The 21,377-nt window shown below is 34.5% G+C and overlaps 4 protein-coding genes across 10 annotated transcripts; all 4 read right to left on the bottom strand.

Annotated features, from left to right (window-relative positions):
• Positions 1 to 973: 973 nt before the first annotated feature.
• Positions 974 to 4,363, bottom strand: LOC118029057 (alpha-galactosidase-like). Its single transcript, XM_035032859.2, has 14 exons — positions 4,049 to 4,363; positions 3,865 to 3,923; positions 3,719 to 3,775; positions 3,581 to 3,615; positions 3,346 to 3,449; positions 3,086 to 3,161; positions 2,867 to 2,991; positions 2,603 to 2,686; positions 2,439 to 2,503; positions 2,172 to 2,254; positions 1,993 to 2,083; positions 1,867 to 1,916; positions 1,545 to 1,685; positions 974 to 1,429 (listed from the first exon to the last, which is right to left on the bottom strand). Exons 1-14 carry the CDS (start codon positions 4,279 to 4,281, stop codon positions 1,343 to 1,345), a joined length of 1,290 nt encoding a protein of 429 aa, XP_034888750.1. The 5' UTR covers positions 4,282 to 4,363; the 3' UTR covers positions 974 to 1,342.
• Positions 4,364 to 5,761: 1,398 nt separating this feature from the next.
• Positions 5,762 to 7,940, bottom strand: LOC118029059 (protein NEDD1-like). Of its 7 annotated transcripts, none has more exons than XR_004684131.2 (4): positions 7,662 to 7,938; positions 7,282 to 7,394; positions 6,791 to 6,907; positions 5,762 to 6,036 (listed from the first exon to the last, which is right to left on the bottom strand). XR_004684131.2 is itself a non-coding variant. In XM_035032863.2 (4 exons), the coding sequence occupies exons 1-4, from the start codon at positions 7,819 to 7,821 to the stop codon at positions 6,028 to 6,030; spliced, it is 372 nt and encodes a 123-aa protein (XP_034888754.1). In that variant the 5' UTR covers positions 7,822 to 7,939; the 3' UTR covers positions 5,762 to 6,027. The 7 variants fall into 7 exon arrangements, 6 of the variants coding, with proteins under 6 accessions (XP_034888754.1, XP_034888755.1, XP_034888757.1 ...); XM_035032863.2 differs by having other exon boundaries at positions 6,791 to 6,880; positions 7,662 to 7,939; XM_035032864.2 differs by having other exon boundaries at positions 6,791 to 6,859; positions 7,662 to 7,939.
• Positions 7,941 to 9,138: 1,198 nt separating this feature from the next.
• Positions 9,139 to 14,915, bottom strand: LOC118029058 (alpha-galactosidase-like). The gene is made up of 14 exons (XM_035032860.2): positions 14,513 to 14,915; positions 13,426 to 13,484; positions 13,280 to 13,336; positions 13,128 to 13,162; positions 12,911 to 13,014; positions 12,651 to 12,726; positions 12,432 to 12,556; positions 11,649 to 11,732; positions 11,485 to 11,549; positions 11,226 to 11,308; positions 11,043 to 11,133; positions 10,915 to 10,964; positions 10,597 to 10,737; positions 9,139 to 10,399 (listed from the first exon to the last, which is right to left on the bottom strand). The coding sequence occupies exons 1-14, from the start codon at positions 14,740 to 14,742 to the stop codon at positions 10,313 to 10,315; spliced, it is 1,287 nt and encodes a 428-aa protein (XP_034888751.1). The 5' UTR covers positions 14,743 to 14,915; the 3' UTR covers positions 9,139 to 10,312.
• Positions 14,916 to 17,663: 2,748 nt separating this feature from the next.
• Positions 17,664 to 19,293, bottom strand: LOC118029055 (probable aquaporin TIP3-2). Its single transcript, XM_035032856.2, has 3 exons — positions 18,775 to 19,293; positions 18,364 to 18,614; positions 17,664 to 18,242 (listed from the first exon to the last, which is right to left on the bottom strand). Exons 1-3 carry the CDS (start codon positions 18,902 to 18,904, stop codon positions 17,847 to 17,849), a joined length of 777 nt encoding a protein of 258 aa, XP_034888747.1. The 5' UTR covers positions 18,905 to 19,293; the 3' UTR covers positions 17,664 to 17,846.
• Between the last annotated feature and the right edge of the window lie 2,084 nt (positions 19,294 to 21,377).

The following is a 21,377-nucleotide window of genomic DNA, read 5'->3' as shown; positions in this document are numbered from 1 at the left end:
ATAGCAACTATTCCTTTTCCTTTGACATGAATATATTCACCATTTCCAATTCTGACTTTAGAAACACTGGATTTGTCAAGTTGCTTAAAGAGATTTTCATCATTTGTCATGTGGTTTGTGCAACCATTATCTATCAGCCAGCAATCACTTGCATGTTTGCTAGCAAAACAAGTAGCTACAAACAGTTGCTCCTCCTGTTGTTGATCTGCAACTTGGGCTTCATCTTCTTGCAAATTAGTTTTGCTTTTGCAAATCTTCTCCATATGTCCCAGTTGATTAAGGAAGAAATTTTTGATTCAAACCTTTCAGGTAAAGTTACCAGAATTTTTTCAACAACTCTTTTATCAGGAAGATCTTCTCCTAATAGTCTTACTTTCTTGACTATAAAAAGTAATCTATCAGAAAAATCCCTGATTGTTTCTGTTTCTTTCATCTTCTGCATCTCAAACTCCCTTCTCAAATTCAATACTTGCATTTGAATTATTCTCTCATTACTATGGAATTCTTCCTGAAGATAATTCCATATTTACTTGGCTGTATCAAGTGCAATTATTCTGGAGAATATTGCTTCAGAAACTGCAGAGTAGAGACATGTTTTTGCTTTGAACTTTCTTGCTCTTTCTTCACAATGGTTTCTGATTTGAGCAATAGTAGGATCAACAGGTAGTGGTTGGGATTCATGTTCTTGTTCTATTACATCCCAGAAATCATAGGCCTGCAAGTATGTCTTCATTCTTACAGCCCACATTTGATAGTTTTCACCAGTAAATACTGGTGGTGATGCAAGAGAATACATGTTTGTTGTCATTTAAAAGATATGAGGGTTTTGTGTTTATATTTTTGGTGTAAAAGGTTTCTCACAGGTTACTCTTTTCTCTCAAGCTAGCCCCGCAAGATCAATGTAACTCTAATACCAATTTGAAGTTAATAAAACAGTATAGAGATAAAGAAGAAACAAAGAAAATAAACCAGCTATAATAATTGTTGTTATTATGACTGCAAGCATAATTCTTTATTAATGAAATCACTCTTTTATAGAAGATTTTTGATAACAAACTATAGAAAAATAATGACGAAATCTTAACTGACAAAGAGCTGTTCTATAACAGCTTTATTTGTAATAAACATGCTAAGATAATGGAAAGCTAATCTTGACTAAATCTTCTCAGCCTTCTCAGCATCAAAGACCTCTTCTTCAGCATCAAATGAGGCAACTGTCAACACAAGGCAAAGGAGCTAATACATAGTGAATGCTGCGACAATTCAACTCTCTTCTTCTTTCTCTTATCTTCCTTTCTTCTAGCCAGCTCTTCCATGCATTCCGATCACAGCAATGTGATCGCTACTGGGGAGTCAGGACATGCATTTTACAAGCGTGGGAATCCAAATCAGCTGATATTTGTCCTTTAACTGATGGCTGGTTAGAGTGCTGCATGCATGCGATTAACAAAGTAAGTGTTTGCGTGTCTCTGTGTGTATACACTACTCCGATCCCTGGTTAACCTAACCTATCATATATATATATATATTATTAATGATCTCACCGCCCATAAATCTCTAGCATTGACAGTAGTCGTTGGATCAAGGCCTATGTCAGACCAGTAAGCAGTAACTGTAGCTCTTGAGGAACCTCTATTCCAAAGCACCACCGCTATCTTGTTATTGCTAAGAGGGCCAGCCCACACCTACCACGCATATAAATCATGATCACAAATCATCAACCTGTATGCTATATAAATACATAATTCATGATCACAAATCATGATCATTTATATATATACTTATAACAATTAGTAACATCCACACTTACAAATACACAAAATTAGTATACATTACAGTACAATATTTATCACGTATTTAGCAGACCTCTAAATCTCCATTATTCTTAACCTTTTTCCCCTGCACTCCAAGCTTATCTGCCCACATGCAATGCAGTACTTATTTAAAACCTTGCTTAACTAATAAATCATTATATATATAACACGCACGCACCTTGATTAACTGCAATAACTTCCCTGTTACTTAACATTTCAAGTGTTTCATCACTCATTGTTCGAACATCACATCCAATAAGAAGAGGAGCCTGTGATTAATTAAACAAGAGATCAATGATTCATAGAAAAAATATATACATCTTCAAATCAAGCTAGCTACTTAATTTATTAATTTACCTTGGCTAACGCCCATATGCTGAAATGTGAGCGATATTCCTCTGTTGTCATGCCTCCATTTCCAACTTCAAGCATGTCAGGATCTGCATGTTATACACCAACTTAATCAACTATATACATACTTTGAGTTTAATACATAATGTTTATATATTAATTAAGCTTTGCCACCATTAAATCCTACTACATCCTCCAATTAATCCTAATTGTAACTCCAGTAGAAAAGCAAGCATGTAGAAGAGTTTATTATAGTGGGTAGAACGCGCGTACCGTTCCAACCTCCAGGTGCAGCGTAAGATGCCCATTGATCGTTTTGATCTGCACGGGATGTCATGCTGCAGGTTTCAAGAAAAGGCAAATGAATACCAGCCAGGGGATTTAATTAGTATTAGTTTCCACAAGAAACTAAAACATACTACTACTTCATGACGTACCTATCCCAGTTATCAGAAATGTCTTCTGTTGTTCTCCAACTATTTCCAACATTCAATGCCCAAGTTGCTGGGTCTTCCTGCCCCCTGCGGTTGTTTTTTTAGCAAGTTAAAGAGGAGATTCTAAGGGTAAATTGAATGAATGTTCTTACTGATTCTTGCTTATTAAAATAATGATCGATAAAAGAAAAAAAGAAAAAAGAGATGAAAGATCCATAGCAAAAGAAGTTAAATGGCTCTTACATTATCCTTGAATGAAATCCTTACCATTCACACAGTGAAAAGAAGATGGGCCTTCCAGAATTTAACAAGGCCTTGCTCATTACTGGATATCTCTCCTTTGGGCTTGTACCATCATTGTTACAGTTATCGTACTTCAAGAAGTCCACTCCCTTCATTTTGTTTGACATGATCACTCAAAATGTAACCTAAACCGATAATGATAAAAGAGCAACTCCAGTACTGTATCTATACACGTATGTTTACCCAGGAAGCAAACGTTTTTGCATCTTGTTCCTCGTGCCCTAATGATCCAGGCATTGTTCCACTGCATGTCTGACTCCTAATTAATTCACAAAATAAATTCAGTCTAAAAAACAGAGAACATTACATAATCTCTTAATTTATGATCGATGATAGGCGGTAACTCACGATCATGTCTGGTATCTCCTCTTTAATCAACCCTTTTTAAGAAATATATTCATAATCCTTATCTGATAATTATATGTGAAAGAGAATATATATACCCAGCATCGGAGTAAATTCCAAGCTTCAACCCTTTTCCATGTATATAATCTGCCAGCGCTTTTATTCCCGAGGGAAACGTCGAAGCTTTTGGAACCAGGTTTCCCTGACAACAAACAAACATTTTTATTTTTATTCCCAATCCCAGAGCTGCACATGCTCCAAACATATATATATATATATAAAAAAAAAAAAATTCAGAAGTGATCGATCACAGAATTAAAGAGAGATTAGCACCTCAGAGTCCCTGTTAAGTTCAGCCCAGCAATCGTCTGCAAGAATGGTGGATGAATATATATTTATTTATTCAATCTAGATCAATTAGGCAGCAATCTGCTAATTAATAAAGATACAGTTGACCGACCGATAGTCTACCTAAATTTACGTGTTCATATCCTAGAGCAGCTAGGCCAGATGAAACCATTGCATCCGCTGCCAAGACAACCAAGGAAGAATCAATTTTGATTTTTCAGATCTTTTCTTAAGAGAAAATCTTGAAATAATCAATAGTATTCAATTACCTGTTTCCCTAATCAATTTCTCTTCAATGTTACAGTGAAAATGGTTCCAACTATTCCATCTGATCGTCAATATGGGGGCCGGCAAGCCATTTTCAACAATTCAACAATTAGTGTTATATAGCTAGTATACATCTATAGCAATAATAAATTAATTAAAGGAGATAAAGGAGGGAGGGAAGGGCACCCCATGGGTGGTGCAAGACCGAGTCCATTTGCAGAAAGACCCCTCATCCGAGCAAGCTGATGATCATCATGACTTGAATTGGAATATTGCTTTCCCATGTTGATTGGACGACCAGCAGCATCAGCAGTTGACACCAATCGCAAGAAGAAGAAGAAGCATATCGATAAGGCCACCACTGATCTTCCGAGCTTGCCCAGCATAGATTGGCTGCTAGATTGATGATAAGCCACCATATTGTATATATATACGCAGGTCGGAAACTGAAGACAAGTCTCTATGATATCTTGGTGGAAGATATATCTATATGTATATATAGCTATATGGAATTGCGGGGTGTCGTATTTTATAGAAAGAACAAACAAGGGATCGTTGGTCTACCACAGCTCAGCTCCACTGCGTACGGCTATTTCATTTTCATAAATAAATAATAAAGATGCTAGTCTGTCTATTTTACCTTTGCACCCATAAATACTGCTTCAATTCATTACTATACATTAAAGAATTATAAAACGCATAGTAAATTTACTGTAGCAGTTTTTTTTTTGTTTTTTTATTTTAGCTTTGTAGTTTTTTTTTTAAAAAAATAATATGAAGCTACAGTATTTTCCCTATATAGTTTTTGTTTTGCTGCAGTATTTCTCCACATATTTTTTAAAAAAATTATCTTTATCGAATTTATTTTTTTAATATTGAACTGAATGATAATCTAGCTTTAGCTTTCCCCACATGTTTTTTTTTATTTGTTTTTTTTTTTCAAAATTGTCAATTTTTACATATTTTTTCTTAAGAATTATTTTTATTGATTTTATTTTTTTACTATTGAGCTGGTTGAAAATTTAGTATTACAAACGCAAGACCTTGTCGATTCAAGATTTTAAGTAGTACAAAATCACATAGTAAAATAAAATTGAATTCCATAAAAGTAATGAACTGAAAAGTTGACCCTAAGTCAAAGTTTTTTGTGGAAAAAAAATAAACATTAATGCAAGGTTAATGCTAGCTAGCTACCCCAAGTCAAAGTCTTTTGTGGAAAAAAAAACATTGAATGAAAGGTTAACGATAACCAGCTATTTTGCAGTGTAAGATGGGTTTGTAAGAGACTATTAATGCCATCTGCATTTTTTCCATGATATGAGTCCGTGGGTTGGTCGACCGTGAGACCATTAATGCTTTCTAGCAATATGTATGACTTAACAATATTAACTATCTTTTATGTTATATATATTAAAAATAAATATTAAAACCTATTATATTAATTTTTATACATATTACAAATATTTAAACATATCATGTGAATGTTACATGAGTTATCTGCTTAGCTTAAGAAAGTCATGTTCATCATGACCATAGAGTAAAAAAAAATATTGAATGGCATAAAAGTAATTAATCTAAATTTATATTCCATCTTAAAACGTTGACCCCAAGCCAAGGTTTTTTTTTTTTTTGGAAAGAAAAAACATGAATAAAAGGTTAATGCTAGGCACCCCAAGTCAAGTCTTCTCTACAATCCTTGATTCATTGACCCGGTCGACCCGGTCATTGACCCGGTCGACCTTCTGGGTCACGGGTCAGGTGGGTTGACTCGGGTCAACCCAAAAAAACCTATAAAAAAAAAACACATAAATAATTACAATACAACACTTACTTAAACCAAATTTAAATTATAAACCAACAACATAAATTTAATTCAATATCCAAAATACAAACCAAATATAAATTATAAAATATTTAAAACAAAACATCTAACCACATAAATTCCAACAACATAAATTCTAAAATATTTAAAACAAAACATCAAAATTTAAAACAACAACACATTCACTTATGTTGAATTAACACATTAAGTTATTCTGTCTCCATGGAAGAAAAATTTGGATCAAATGTCGATGGAATGGAGCCAATCTCGTCAACACCTAATAAATCATCAGCATGCTCCTTTGAAACTTCATCGTCACAATCATCTTCAATATCATTAACATTTATGATATCTACATTTCAAACACAATTAAAAAATAAATATTATGTGTTAAACAAAACTTTATTTTAAATAATATTTATCATTAAATAATTAATCATTAATTACACATGAGGAATTCTTTAATAAAGGTTTTGCTACAAACAAGCATGCAAGTGATATGATACAGGGTGCCTGTGGAAGATAAGATTGTATTTTGCAGAATGCAAAAGATCAAGGAATATAAGTAATGTCAAATGAAAATCAAGAAGAACCAGGTTTACTAATTTTGGATTTTAGTAGAGAAGATAGCAGAAAGAGAGAATTAACAAAGGGAAGAAGTCTGATGTTTTTATTGCAGAAAATAAAGATTACAAGGAATAGAAAACAAGTAGCCTCACACCACTCAAGAGAATCACTCTCATTGTTGGAATCACACCAAATACAAAGAACTTTCATTAACATCTATCTAATCCAGACTTACAACCTTCATTAAATAAAAATACATAATACAGTTATTTACTAGATAACTACCAACTAAGATAAGAACAAACAGTTATAGTTAACTTCTCCTGCCACTTGGAAGTATAATGTGATCTTCATCCATTATTAATTAACTGCCTCCTTGTCAACCTGCTTTGCTGGAACATTCACATTAACATGCATTGTTGGAATTTTGGCGAGCACAGAATATTTCAATCCTCTGGCCTCTGTGAAATCTGTAGCTGCTGCAACACATTGCTCCTTGCTAGAATCTTGGTCCCTTTCATTTGCATCAATAAGGAAACCTGGTCTCCCTTGTTGATCTGAGCATGCCTTTCCTCCATTCCAGTCCCAAACAGTTGACAACTTCGATGCTTGAAGTACACCAAAGTAATCTTATGAAACAAAATGCTTCATTGTATCTTCAATGGTGGTTATTGGAAAGAAAGAAACAAATTTACGTTATCAAATCTTTGTTCAACAAGTTCTAGAGTTTAACACCTTCAAATTTTCTCATGCATTATTTAAGGGGAGAACGCGCTTGAATTTGGGTAACAAGAGGTCGCAGGTAAAGTTTAGGTTGAGCACAAATGCATATTGATACCACTCCTCTGATAACTCGTATATTCAAATTCAACCAAATTTTCTATTTGCAAGACGAACTTTTAGATCCCAGTTTTTTTTCTCTCAAATACCAGCCATCCAATCCACCACAAACACAGTTTTCAACAATTTGATGTTCCAAACTTGTAAGAATTTCTAATTTAATGAATCAATAGACTTCGACGAGAATTACCTCAATGTTGTCCCCGTTATCCATCCCAGAAACCGGAATTGTCCCCATGTTCTGCCCATTTTTCCTCCACAACGAAATCTTCTTATCTTCTCCAGCACTAGCCACAACTAAATCTACAAAAACAGAACACCAATATTAAATCAAACTCTGCTTTCCAAAAATTGTTGTACCAAACTAGGAATTTTATTTAATTAAGCACTAAATCAAAATTGCGTTTTTTTTTAAAAAAAAAAAACCAAACAAACCCTAATTAATCCAAAAACCGGGAAATGCAGATTCAAGCGAAGAAAAAAACTCTACACCTAACCGAAAAAAAAGCCACTTGCAAATTAAAGGTAAATGAAAATAAAGAGAGAGTAAAGAGGGAGTGATTGACTCACTAGTATGATTCCACTTGACTGAGTTAACAACGCAACCCGGAGTTGGTGTGTAATTCAAAGTGCATGGATCTCCTGGCTCCACTGATACATCGAAAAGCTTCACGGTGTCGCCACCACTCGCCGCCAGCAACGACATTGATGGATCCACCAAGTTGATCATCTCTCGAATCTTTAAGATTTTGAGAGAGCTAAATAATAGTAAAATGGCAGTAGGGAGAGAAATTTAGGAAACGAAGGATCTTCCTCTCTTTTTGTAAAATTTGGGAAATGAAGTTATCATTAAACGGGCGTCGTTTAATTACAGGGAAAGTAAAAAAAAGTGGCCGGGTCTCACCCGGGTTTGGCCGGGTGGACCGGGTCCCGGGTCGACCCACCGGGTCGACCGGGCCAATTCCCAAGCGGGTTTTGGCCTTCACCCGAACCGGTTCCATGCCCGGGTCGGCCGGGTCCCGGGTCGACCCGCCGGGCCGGTCCGGGTTTCAAAACTATGGCTGAAAGTATACCAACTTCAATCCTTGAGAAAGAGTCCCTATCCTTGATTAAAATACTATATTTAATAGAAGTAAAATGTTGAAAAAAACAAATTTTACCAGTTTTTATTAACTAAATAAACTCGTCGGACCATCCTTGCTGCTGATATTTTTTAGGATTTTAGCTCCAAATCTACCGTATTCAACAGAAACATATATCAATAGGTTAGGTTGTATATTAATTAAAAAACTAAATAAGTTTTTTATTTATCCCAATAACTTTAAGGATGCACCTCTTATATTAATATAATATATTTAATAAAATTCCCTAAACTACTGTATATCTCTAACAATGAAAATATCACTATAACTGGTGGCAATTCTCTAGTTCCAGGCATTATATATTTTTTTTCTCGGGATAGGTCCGACACGCAATCACCATCACGTATTTATGAGTCTGTAAAACCATTGCTATCTGCACTTTCGTCCCTGGTAGCATTGCTTTTTCCTCAAGATAAGGCCGTGAGACCATTTCCAACCATCATGCTTTTTTTCCATGAGATGGGTTCGTGGAAAAACTTTGATTTAATTGGGAATTTAGGGGTTTGATTGAGAAAATAGAAGAGAATTTTTTGTGAGATGAGAGACAAAGAGAGACAAAGTAGTCCAAAAGAAGAAGAAGAAGAAATAATAGAGAGAGAGATGAGAGAACAGAAATGGGAAAAAATAGTTTTTGTTAACTAAATATACTTTTGTTAGGAAGCTATAATTATTAATATTAAATTCAAAAATACATATTGCAAATATTTAAACATATCATCTGGTTTAATAGAAATTATTTGTATAAACATGTATGGCTTAACAATATTAATTATCTTTAATTTATATATATATTAAAAATAAATATTAAACCTATTATATTAATTTGTGAATTTATCAATTCTGCTTCTTCTTCTTCTTGTTTTTTTTTTTTTTAATAATAGTCGAGTATTATTATAGAAAGGTGGTGGAGCCAAAATTAAAGGCTAGCTAGCATAAAATAAAAACAGAGGACAGGGGGAGGGAGTAATAACATATTCAACCTTTTGAGCTTACTATAACGATGCCTTCCCATTTTCTAAACAAACCAAGAAGCCGCATTTCTCGAAGTAGCAAAGTGGCTTCATGGAACAAAAAAGAACGACAATAAGCAGAGATGATGGAGTTCCAAGAGACGACAGTTCTCACAGGCATTTCATCGAACACCTTCCTTGACGAGGGCAGGTGATGGCATTTTGAGTACATGTCAAGAAGAGCAGTCTGTACAAAGACATGGGCATGAAATCCAAGAAGTAAGGTATGGGAATGGACCTTTGTAGCGTCACGTAAGGAGTTAGTGTTGGAGCAGGCTTTGAGGACCAAGGGGAAAGTGAAGTCATTGCCATGAAGTCCAGTTCGCAGCATACAAGAATAGAGGTCTAGAGTTCTGGTGAAAAGGCCAGAATTGGTGGAATCCCGGATCATCAGGTTCCATAGGTAAACTGTTCTTTTCATGTGCAATATACTTTTTTTTTTGTTGGGTTACTGTCGTCGTATAAGAGACGCATGGTCTGAGAAACCTGCACCACTACCTAGTCGGCCCGCGGCGACTCGGCATCCAGTCCAGCATTTCGAGGCACGAGAATAAGGATACGAAATTGAATATGGTGTTTTGCTTTCATTTCTAAATTCTTATGAAGTAAGAGTGAAGGGCTTCAAGCACAAGCAAAGAAATGGAAGGGGCCCATGAAATAAAATCCAAACACTCAACAGAGAGAAAAACGGGGCCTCCCTCCACAAGGCCCATAATCAATCTTTCTTGTTTTCTATATATCCTCTCAGAGGAAGGAACGCCAGTTTCCACGCTAATCCAAATCAAATAACTTCGTCTGCATTAATTTGATTTGCTCTCATTGTTTATGATAGAAAGTAATAATAAAAATAAAAATAAAAACATCAAACCAATAAATTTTAACAAAGTAAAATAAAGAAATTGATGCACAACAAAAAAATCTATGAAACGAGTCAACTATTTATTTAAACACGCAAGGCAAATGAGCTAATACAGGGAATGCTGCTACAAGTCAACTCTTTTCCTCTTTCTCGTATCTTCCTTTCTTCTAGCCAGCTCTTCCATGCATTCCGATCATAGCAATGTGATCGCTACTGGGGAGTCAGGACATACATTTTACAAGCATGGGAATCCAAATCAGTAGATATCTGTCTTTTAACTGATGGCTGATTAGAGTGCTGCATGCATGCGATTAACAAAGTAAGTGCCTGCGTGTCTGTGCGTGTATACACTACTCCCTGGCTAACCTAACCTAACCTATCATATATATATATATATATATATATATATATATATATATATATATATATATATTTGTGTATAGATAATATCAATGCTATCAATGCTATATATATATATATATTAATGATCTCACCGCCCATAAATCTCTAGCATTAACAGTAGTCGTTGGATCAAGGCCTATGTCAGACCAGTAAGCAGTAACTGTAGCTCTTGAGGAACCTCTATTCCATAGCACCACCGCTATCTTAGTATTGCTAAGAGGGCCAGCCCACACCTACCACGCATATATTTGCATTTTAATTAAAAAATCAACCTATATGCTATATAAATACATGATTCATGATCACAAATCATGATCATCTGTATACTTGTAACAGTTATTAATATCCACACTTACAAATACAAAATTAGTATGCATTACAGTACAATATTTATAACGTATTTAACAAACCTCTAAATCTCCATTATTCTTAACCTTGTTCCCCTGCACTCCAAGCTTATCTGCCCACATGCAATGCAGTACTTATTTAAAACCTTTCTTAACTAATAAAGCATTATATATATATAACACGCACCTACCTTGATTAACTGCAACAACTTCCCTGTTGCTTAACATTTCAAGTGTTTCATCACTCATTGTTCGAACATCACATCCAATGAGAAGAGGAGCCTGTGATTAATTAAACAAGAGATCAATGATTCATAGAAAAAATATATATATACATCTTCTAATCAAGCTAGCTACTTAATTTATTAATTTACCTTGGCTAACGCCCATATGCTAAAATGCGAGCGATATTCCTCTGTTGTCATGCCTCCATTTCCAACTTCAAGCATGTCAGGATCTGCATGTTATACACCAACTTAATCAGCTATATACTTTTGGGTTTAATACATAATGTTTATATATTAATTAAGCTTTGCCACCATTAAATCCTACTACATGCTCCGGTTAATCCCAATTGTAACTCCAGTACAAAAGCAAGCAGAAGAGTTTATTATGTGAGTAGAACGGGCGTACCGTTCCAACCTCCAGGTGCAGCGTAAGACGCCCATTGATCGTTTTGATCTGCACGGGATGTCATGCTGCAGGTTTCAAGAAAAGGCAAATCAATATCAGCCAGGAGATTTAATTAGTATTAGTTTCCACAAGAAACTAAAACATACTACTACTTCATGACGTACCTATCCCAGTTATCAGAAATGTCTCCTGTTGTTCTCCAACTATTCCCAACATTCGATGCCCAAGTTGCTGGGTCTTCCTGCCCCCTACGGTTGTTTTTTTTAGCAAGTTAAAAAGGAGATTCTAAGGGTGGTGCTAAGGGTAAATTGAATGAATGTTCTTACTGATTCTTGCTTATTAAAATAATGATCGATAAAAAAGAAAAGAAAAAAGAGATGATAGATTTATAGCAAAAGAAGTTAAATGGCTCATACATTATCCTTGAATGAAATCCTTACTGTCAAAAAACCATCTCAACCCAATAGCTTAAGCTGTTAGGTGAGATTTCAGAATATGATTTATATTATTCTCTAACACACCCTCTTAAGTGAAAACCCTTTGAGCTTGAAACTTGCACAGACTCACATTACCTTGTGCTTAATTTTATCAAATAAATAGGGATGGTGAGATTCGAACTCATGACCACTAGATCATCAAGGCTCTGATACCATGTCAAGAAACCATCTCAACCCAATAACTTAAGCTGTTAGGTGAGATTTCAGAATATGATTTATATTATTCTCTAACACACCCCCTCAAGTGAAAATCCTTTGAGCTTGAAACTTGCACAGACTCACATTACCTTGTGCTTAATTTTATCAAATAAATAGGGATGGTGAGATTCGAACTCATGACCACTAGATCATCAAGGCTCTGATACCATGTCAAGAAACCATCTCAACCCAATAACTTAAGCTGTTAGGTGAGATTTCAGGATATGATTTATATTATTCTCTAAAACTTACCATTCACACAGTGAAAAGAAGATGGGCCTTCCAGAATTTAACAAGGCCTTGCTCATTACTGGATATCTCTCCTTTGGGCTTGTACCATCATTGTTACAGTTATCGTACTTCAAGAAGTCCACTCCCTTCATTTTGTTTGACATGATCACTCAGAATGTAACCTAAACCGATAATGATAAAAGAGCAACTCCAGTACTGTATCTATACACGTATGTTTACCCAGGAAGCAAACGTTTTTGCATCTTGTTCCTCGTGCCCTAATGATCCAGGCATTGTTCCGCTGCATGTCTGACTCCTAATTAATTCACAAAATAAATTCAGTCTAAAAAACAGAGAACATTACATAATCTCTTAATTTATGATCGATGATAGGCGGTAACTCACGATCATGTCTGGTATCTCCTCTTTAATCAACCCTTTTTAAGAAATATATTCATAATCCTTATCTGATAATTATATGTGAAAGAGAATATATATACCCAGCATCGGAGTAAATTCCAAGCTTCAACCCTTTTCCATGTATATAATCTGCCAGCGCTTTTATTCCCGAGGGAAACGTCGAAGCTTTTGGAACCAGGTTTCCCTGACAACAAACAAACATTTTTATTTTTATTCCCAATCCCAGAGCTGCACATGCTCCAAACATATATGTATATGTATTCAGGAGTGATCACAGAATTAAAGAGAGATTAGCACCTCAGAGTCCCTGTTAAGTTCAGCCCAGCAATCGTCTGCAAGAGTATATATACATGTTGGATGGATATATATTTACTTATATATTCAATCTATATCAATTAGGCAGCAATCTACTAATTAATAAAGTTACAGTTGACCGACCGATAGCCTACCTAAATTTACGTGTTCATATCCTAGAGCAGCAAGGCCAGATGAAACCATTGCATCCGCTGCCAGGACAACCAAGGAAGAATCAATTTTGATTTTTCAGATCTTTTCTTAAGAGCCAATCTTGAAATAATCAATAGTATTCAATTACCTGTTTCCCTAATCAATTTCTCTTCAATGTTACAGTGAAAATGGTTCCAACTATTCCATCTGATCATCAATATGGGGGCCGGCAAGCCATTTTCAACAATTCAACAATTAGTGTTACATATATAGCTAGCTCATATATACACATATATAGCAACCATAATTAAGAAGTGGGGAAAAGAAAAAATAAAAAAAGAAGAAGAAGAAAGAAGATAAACAACAATTAAGTAAGACTGATATGGGTATTGTCAAAAAAAAGAGAAAAAGATAGATATTATTTTTTGAAGTGTTTTTTATTTAAAAATATATTAACATAATATATTTTTATTTTTTAATCACAATTAGGAGACTTAACTCATTTCTGGTAAATCCGAATTACAACTAGAAATTACTGCAACGACACAGTTTAATTGAGATCAAATACTAAATTAATTAGTACATACATGCCGGATTGATTATGTCTAACTTTTAATTCAAAGAAATAAATGAGATGTATGTGATATATATATATATATATATATATATATATATATATATATATATATATATATATATATATATATATCCAAGGAAAGTAAAAAAAAAATGTTACGTTGAATATTTTAAAAAAATAAATAAACTTGTTGGATACTATATATATATATATATATTAAGATCACGGTTTATAATTTTCTTAAAGTTTTCTCTTGATATTTAATTATACGTGTTAACAGAATATTCATTGATTAAATTCGGTATATAACTGAATTGATTTTCAGTTTTCTTTTCCATTATTTTTCTCTCTATATATACATATATTTCTGTTCTTTCCAGACTCGTGTGTGTGTGTTCATAAAAATGATAATGTCTTTACCCTAAGATTAATCTAATCTTAATTGAATGGGAACAACTTGTAGATTTTAAAAGAAAGGAAACCAATAGCTAGCTTCATCAAGAATTCATATATACAAGTGGCGCCAGTGTGTAAACAGTCAATATAGATCATGAAGGTTATATACATCGATCGTTGCATATACATAGCCATTAATTAATGATGATGAAAGTTATATATACTTGTGAAGAAGAAGAAGAAGAAGGGGAGGGAAGGGTACCCCATGGGTGGTGCAAGACCGAGTCCATTTGCAGAAAGACTCCTCATCCGAGTTAGCTGATGATCATCATGACTTGAATTGGAATATTGCTTTCCCATGTTGATTGGACGACAAGCAGCATCAGCAGTTGACACCGATCGCAAGAAGAAGAAGCATATCGACAAGGCAACCACTGATCTTCCGAGCTTGCCCAGCATAGATTGGCTGCTAGATTGATGATAAGCCACCATATTGTTTATATATACGCAGGTCGGAAACTGAAGACAAGTCTCTATGATATCTTGGTGGAAGATATATCTATATGTATATATAGCTATATGGAATTGCGGGGTGTCGTATTTTATAGAAAGAACAGACAAGGGATCGTTGGTCTACCACAGCTCAGCTCCACTGCGTACGGCTATTTCATTTTCATAAATAATAAAGATGCTATTCTGTCTATTTTATCTTTGCACCCATAAATACTCCTTCAATTCATTACTATATATTATGTATGCAATTCTGAATCCTTTTGACAAATTAATGACACGATTTCCTTGTCTGTCACCGGATCATCATGCACAAATATAATCGTCCCACACAAACAAACATATAGAAGAAGACAAGATATATAAAGATATTATAGCGTAGACTGTAGGTGCAGTCTGACTCTGAGGCGCATGGATTAATGGAATATAGGGTAGATGCATAAAGTGTAAAGCAAAATTGATGCCATGATTCATGGCATAATTTGTGTCATAATTAGTATTATAATTTATAGTATAATTAGTGTCATGATTTATTGTCTTTGTCCCATCATTCTTGCCTATAAATAAGCAATGCCTTCAAGTTTATTTTGCATACCAAGATAGAGAGAAGAAGAGAAGAGTAAAGAGAGAACAATTCCACAAAGTTGTGAGGTATTTGTGAGAGAGTAAGTGATGTATTTTCTTCTAGTAACAGAGAGATTCTTAGTTGTTCTCCTATTATTTGAGAGAGGTTTTAATTCCTACATTACTTAGTAAAATCTTTCTATACTTGCCTGTGAACGTAGCCTAATTAGATGAACCACGTAAATTCTTGTGTGTCTCATTTCTTATTTTATCTCATTCCTTGCTTTTTGTCTTGTCGGGTTTGCATGCCAATATCCTAACATAAAAATATATAGTATTATATATTATTGGATTGATGGAATATAGGGTAGATGCATGTCATGAATTATTTATTTGTTGGTATATGTATTAAATAGGTGTGCCTTCATCTTTGTCCTTTTTTAAAACAACAAGAACAAAAAAAAAGTGGGAGGTCTTGTGAAAATTGATAAAATTATAGAATTCAAATCTCACTAAATTAAAAAAGGAAAAAAAAAAACCCGATAGAAATAGAAAAAAGACGACAGCTTGAGTGTAGCGGGTTTAAGGATAAGCATGCATGTGATAAGAATAATCTGTGTGCTATACAAAGGAATTTATTTTTTTTAAATTCCTCTGTTAAAACAAAACTATTATATATTTTTACTTCCTTAAATATATTCCAGCGCTACTTATAGATTCACTTCCCTTGTCGCTGACTGTCTTTACATTTTGATCCCCCAAACAAATTTGTAAATGCATAGATTCTATTTTTTTATTTTTAAAAAATAAAGTTATCTATTTCCCCCTCATCTTAATTATTTACTCAGAAATCACCACAATTTTCTTCTTTATTCAGAAAGCTTAATTTGGTCCCGTCCTATCGCGTGATTGATATATAAGAAGAGGAAGTGTGTGTGGGTGTGATGCAATTGGATTTGTGATAATAGTTGATTATGAATAGTCAGATATAAGCTTGTCCAAACTAAATAAGAATCAGCTTTAGGTATATTATGTGAATGATCTAAAAAATATATTTATTAACTAGGAGGATAATTTTTTATCAAGAGAAAGTTTGGTCATACTAGACAAAAATAATAGTTAAAAAAAAATTATAATTTTTTATCTGATTGTTGGATCGCATTTAAATTTTTACAGAAATTTTTAAATGGGTTTCTGAGTATAATAACAACCAGATGGAATCATTAATCTAACTATTAGATTTTTATATTTTAAAAATCTCACTTTAGAGTCTTAATTTTAACAGTTTTTTTTTTTTGTGATTTTTTTTATTATATTTTTATTTAATATTATTTTTGGATTTGATGCTTTTTTTCTTTTTTTTTGCAATTTGACATTTTGACTTTTGTTTCCTAGTTTGAAGTAAGATTTTATTTATTTATTTAAGGCTTTACAAACCTGCTAAAGAGGAGATTTCATGATTATTATTTTATAGAAAATAAAATCTATTAACTTGATGTTCACATCAATACACCCTTTTACTTTGACTTGTTAAAATTTCCATGGTTTTTTTTTTCCTTTTTTTTTTTTTTTTTTTTTGTTCTCTTCAGCTTTTGCTTGCATCAATACGTGGTGATGTCTTTTAATCTCCCTTCTTCTCTGACGTTACCTGAGACCACCGACCTCTGCCTCTAATTATCTTTCTACGCAAATGCAATTCAAGATAAACTCAAGGAATCATTGCATTACGAGGCCTCAAATACTACCTTGTTCTGCTGATTCTTTTCGGGATGCTAATATGGCTTCAAGGTCTTTGTGCCTTTTGATTTACACACTGGCTACCCAGAACATGAAACGGGTCAATTCCTTATCCATCAAGGCCTACAAGAATTCTTCTTTCTGGTGATTTTGCTGAGACTTGCCACAACTTTCACTTCACCATGTCCCTTTCGAAGCATGGATTTCAACATGTCTTCTATGTTCCTGGGAATCATGATCTTCGGTGTCGCTCTGAGCGAGAGGACTAACAACAAGATGTAAGCAACCTTGTTTTAATTTCCTGCTACGCTTTCATCAATTTCACTTTATGTCTTTTTCTCATTTCTTTCCTTTTGTGTAATTATACAATAACCCAAGTACATAGGAATACGTACCCACATTAGTTTTCCTCTTTGAATGTAACTAATTTTTTTTAATATGCTTTCACTGTCCCACTGTGGACAGTCCTTTGTAGCAGCGTTTCACTTTCTTCGTGTGCGTGTTCTGCTACAGTGCTACTGCTTTGAATTATTATTTTTGCAAAGTCGTAGCAAAACAAAAAGAGAAAAACGCGATAAAATACAGTAAAAGAAAGTGTCTGGCACACCTTTTATTTCCAAGCATCGTTATTCATTATCTAGGGAACCGTTAACAAAAGACAAACTCCGTCACAATCACGATGTTCCAGACCCAAAAGGCAGAGAAAGAGACAAACACAGAACAAACGAAACAAGGTAAAGATAATTACTGATAATACATGAAGCAAATTTGATCAAGGAAGAGGACTAGTAATCTTCAGGAGCCAAGGGCTGATGCTGATGAGTATGGTGAGCTACTGGCTCTGCTGGAATCACAATGTACTCATATATGAGGGCTGCCAAGCCTCCTCCAAGGAAAGGACCAACCCAGTAGATCCAATGGTTCCTCCATCTCCACCCAATTAGAGCAGGCCCAAATGCTCTTGCTGGGTTCATTGATGCTCCATCAAAGGGACCACCAACCAAGATGTTTGCCCCAACAACGAACCCAATTGCTAGAGGTGCAATGATCCCCAAGCTTCCCCTTTTGGGATCAATAGCTGTTGCATACACTGTGTATACCAGTCCAAATGTCAGTGCCATTTCCAATAGAAGCCCATGCACCTCTCCAACCCCTGATTGCACATGGAATCCAGCTGGTCTCTGCAGAAATCAATAGTCTGGTTATATGTACATACATCACTGAGAAGAGAGGGAAACCTGTGACAGAGGAAGTGTCAAACAGAAATCAAAGAGTGCTAAATATATATGCCATGTATCTTACCATGCCATTGGTGACAAGCCTCAACAAGAGAGCAGCGAAAATAGAACCCAGGAGCTGAGCAACCCAATAAGAGACTGCTCGAATAACCGAGATCCGGCCACCAACAAGTGAGCCAAAGGTAACAGCGGGGTTTACATGGCCACCTGATATGTTGATGCTGGATGACACAGCAGAAAACAGTGCCAATGCATGTGCAAGTGCGACCACCAGCAGCCCTGAAGCTGGTGGCTCAGTTCCCTTGTATAACTTATCTGCAAAAGTAACCAAGATCAACTAAACATAAGTGAAAGAAAAGTAAAAAGGAAAAGAAAAGAAAAGCTTCAAGGTAGGCAGAACTTAATTAATAGAAGAGATTGAAGATGAAAGAGGGTCGTGTTGGCGAGGGGATTAACAATATAAATTTTATAATACCGAGAGCAAGAACAGAGCCTTCGCCAGCAAATACAAAGATAAAAGTGGAGACCAATTCAGCCAAAGCGGCTCTCATGGCGTCAGGGCGGGTGGCCTCATCAGCCTTCCCAAATGCATATCTGCGAGGCATAGTGTGTCTTAACTTAGGTGCAATTGATATTTTTTTTTTCTTTTTTCCTTCCTTTTAGCAGTACTCGATCCTCCGCAATATGAATATGGTAGCTGTGAAAGAGCTCAACCAGTACTGTCCAAGAAAATCCCACAACGAGCTAGAAGAAGTACTAGTACTGATCAAGGCGATATGAATATAGTTTCTCTCAGGGTAAAGATGAGAAGGGAAGAGTAGGGGAGAGTGGCTTGCAAGCTAGGCAGGTGGGTGATTGCATGGACGACGAGGTGGGGCTGTTATAGCTCAAATCAGCCGAAGAGGAGGTGGGACCCATATGGACATTTGGGGGATGGCAGGGAGTCCATGTTGACACGTAGGGTTGTATGTGCTACCTCTTCACTCCAAGTGGAGCGGTTGCTTTCTCCTTCTATTAATCCCTATCCTCTACTCTTCACTTCACTTGTGATATTACTTGCTATCCAAGTACTTCTTGTGATCATATATATATATATATATATATATATAGAAACAATACAGGGGTTGCCAAAACAGTTGTTGTTATCTTCGGTTTTTTTCTAGATTTTTTGCAAGTTTTTTTTTTAGAATAGAGGTTTTTTTAAAAAAAAATAATTCTTGTTTTGTATTTAATTTTTGAAGATTTTTTATTTTTATATAAATAAGCTTTATTTTATATAATTTTTTTATAATTTTTTAGTTAAATATATAATAACAAAATTAAATAATTTTTTTTAAAAAAACATTTAAGAATATAATTAGAACAAAACAATTGAAGAAGAAGAAAGAAAAAATAAACAAATAAGTTAGACATATGGACTTGGTCCAGTGGCTTGGCACACCTAGGTTTTAAAAAAAATAAAAAATGCCTCGACCTTTATGCTTGGGTTCTTTTTTTTGTTTGTAAGGAGTGGATAATTTATGACAAACAATATATCTACTCTTATCCAATTGGTAACACTAAAATTCATAGGATGAGTTTTTAGGTAAAATAACTATTTGATCAATTTGTGCATATAAACCCCTAACTAAAACATTTATAACATCAACAAACTAATCTATCAAGTTAAAAAACCTGAAAAAGGTCTAAGAACATAAAATCAAATTGGGTAATTTTTTTTCTCTTATATATTTCTTCAGGTAATATTGAGATTCAAAACAACGACCATTAGACTCTCGTTAAAAGAAAGTCGTCGATACTAAAATTGATTTTTTTAGTGCTTGGAATCGATGTTGATGATGACTTTCTCTCTTCTCACCAGAATCTAATATCTCTCTCTCTTCTCTTTCAAACCCATAGACTTAAGGAAAATGAACTTTTAGATCAACATTTAATTTTTGAAATTATAGGGACCATGAAGGTTGAAAAGAGAAAATAAAAGGATAAAAGTTAATTTTTGAATCAAGTTTTAGATTGGTAATAAAATTTCTTTGTGATTTACACTTTGGTCCCTAATTTTTAATTAGCCCCAAACTTAACAAAGTGGATTAGTGGTGTAATTCCTTGTTAATTTTTTATCATTCTATTTGTTAATTTTGTTATCTTAATTCCTGTTATGTATGGCTATAAATGCCAATTGGTAATTTAATAGAACTATGCAAAAAACTAACCCACTTATCACGATTCCCTCCCTCGTCTTCCTTCTTTCTTCTTTCTCCTTAAATTAATTCTATCAGAACACCAGTAAGTGTCAATGGAATTTTAAATCTCGAATGGGGCGACCCTCAGATAATAGAAGTGAAGCAATCCCAAATGAGGCAATGGCCAAGCCCATCAACCCTTGAGATCTTACTCGATTTATAATCGTGTGCCACAAAAAAATATTTCCAGTACCCCCGTGGCCGTGAATAAACACCATAACTTGTTGCTTGGAAACAACAAAACTGATGATACAACCACAAAAATGTCTCTTTGACATTGGTTGAGATTTGGTAAGGAGATTGATTGTTTCTCTCTTATATCACTAATATCATAATTCATCTCTTCCCTTAACTACTTGTTTCTTATTTCATCTAACAAGTGACCATTTGACATGGGCAAACTATGATCTTTAAGAGTTGTGGTAGCAGCATTAAAAAGATGTTCAAGCTCATATAGAACAATTGTAAGTGAAAAGAAACCATAGGCTGATAGGCCAAGAAGATCTGAAAGAATTCCTAAGAAGAATCCCAAGTTTTTAGCTTGAAGTGAAGACCAAGTATCAGCTTTTATATTTCTTTCCATTGCTGTTGTTTTGCATTGTTTACTCATTTAAAAGTTGTTACGTATTTCCCTTAAAATAAGGCTAGTTAGTTCCTGAAGTTAAGGCTGATTTGTTAAGCTAAAACTCTAATTATTGGAATGTTAGCATGAAATAAAAAAATAGAGAATTTCTTGAAACAATTGTGGTTTAGCTTTCACCCTAAGAAAGTTGCAATTCGCTAATATTGTATCTGATGTTGATTGGGACCTATAATTAGTATCAGAGCAAGGTGACAA

Source organism: Populus alba, chromosome 18 (genome assembly GCF_005239225.2).
Source record: "Populus alba chromosome 18, ASM523922v2, whole genome shotgun sequence".
NCBI classification, from domain to species: domain Eukaryota; kingdom Viridiplantae; phylum Streptophyta; class Magnoliopsida; order Malpighiales; family Salicaceae; genus Populus; species Populus alba.
The sequence above is the reverse complement of the archived record's forward strand: the minus strand, read 5'-3'. Positions and strand labels throughout refer to the sequence as shown.

Coding starts and splice junctions, on each gene's coding strand:
- LOC118029057 (XM_035032859.2), bottom strand. CDS start 4,281: ATGGTGGCTTATCATCAATCTAGCAGCCAATCTATGCTGGGCAAGCTC. Junction 2,504..2,602: donor ATTTCTGATAACTGGGATAG/GTACGTCATGAA, acceptor TGAAACCTGCAG/CATGACATCCCGTGCAGATC. Junction 1,917..1,992: donor AGTTATTGCAGTTAATCAAG/GTGCGTGCGTGT, acceptor GCATGTGGGCAG/ATAAGCTTGGAGTGCAGGGG.
- LOC118029059 (XM_035032861.2), bottom strand. CDS start 7,821: ATGATCAACTTGGTGGATCCATCAATGTCGTTGCTGGCGGCGAGTGGT. Junction 7,395..7,661: donor AGTCAAGTGGAATCATACTA/GTGAGTCAATCA, acceptor CTGTTTTTGTAG/ATTTAGTTGTGGCTAGTGCT. Junction 6,881..7,281: donor ATAACGGGGACAACATTGAG/GTAATTCTCGTC, acceptor TTGTTTCATAAG/ATTACTTTGGTGTACTTCAA.
- LOC118029058 (XM_035032860.2), bottom strand. CDS start 14,742: ATGGTGGCTTATCATCAATCTAGCAGCCAATCTATGCTGGGCAAGCTC. Junction 13,485..14,512: donor GGTCTTGCACCACCCATGGG/GTACCCTTCCCT, acceptor ATTGATGATCAG/ATGGAATAGTTGGAACCATT. Junction 12,557..12,650: donor CAAAAACGTTTGCTTCCTGG/GTAAACATACGT, acceptor AACAAAATGAAG/GGAGTGGACTTCTTGAAGTA.
- LOC118029055 (XM_035032856.2), bottom strand. CDS start 18,904: ATGCCTCGCAGATATGCATTTGGGAAGGCTGATGAGGCCACCCGCCCT. Junction 18,615..18,774: donor AGGCTCTGTTCTTGCTCTCG/GTATTATAAAAT, acceptor TTACTTTTGCAG/ATAAGTTATACAAGGGAACT. Junction 18,243..18,363: donor GGCTTGTCACCAATGGCATG/GTAAGATACATG, acceptor TGATTTCTGCAG/AGACCAGCTGGATTCCATGT.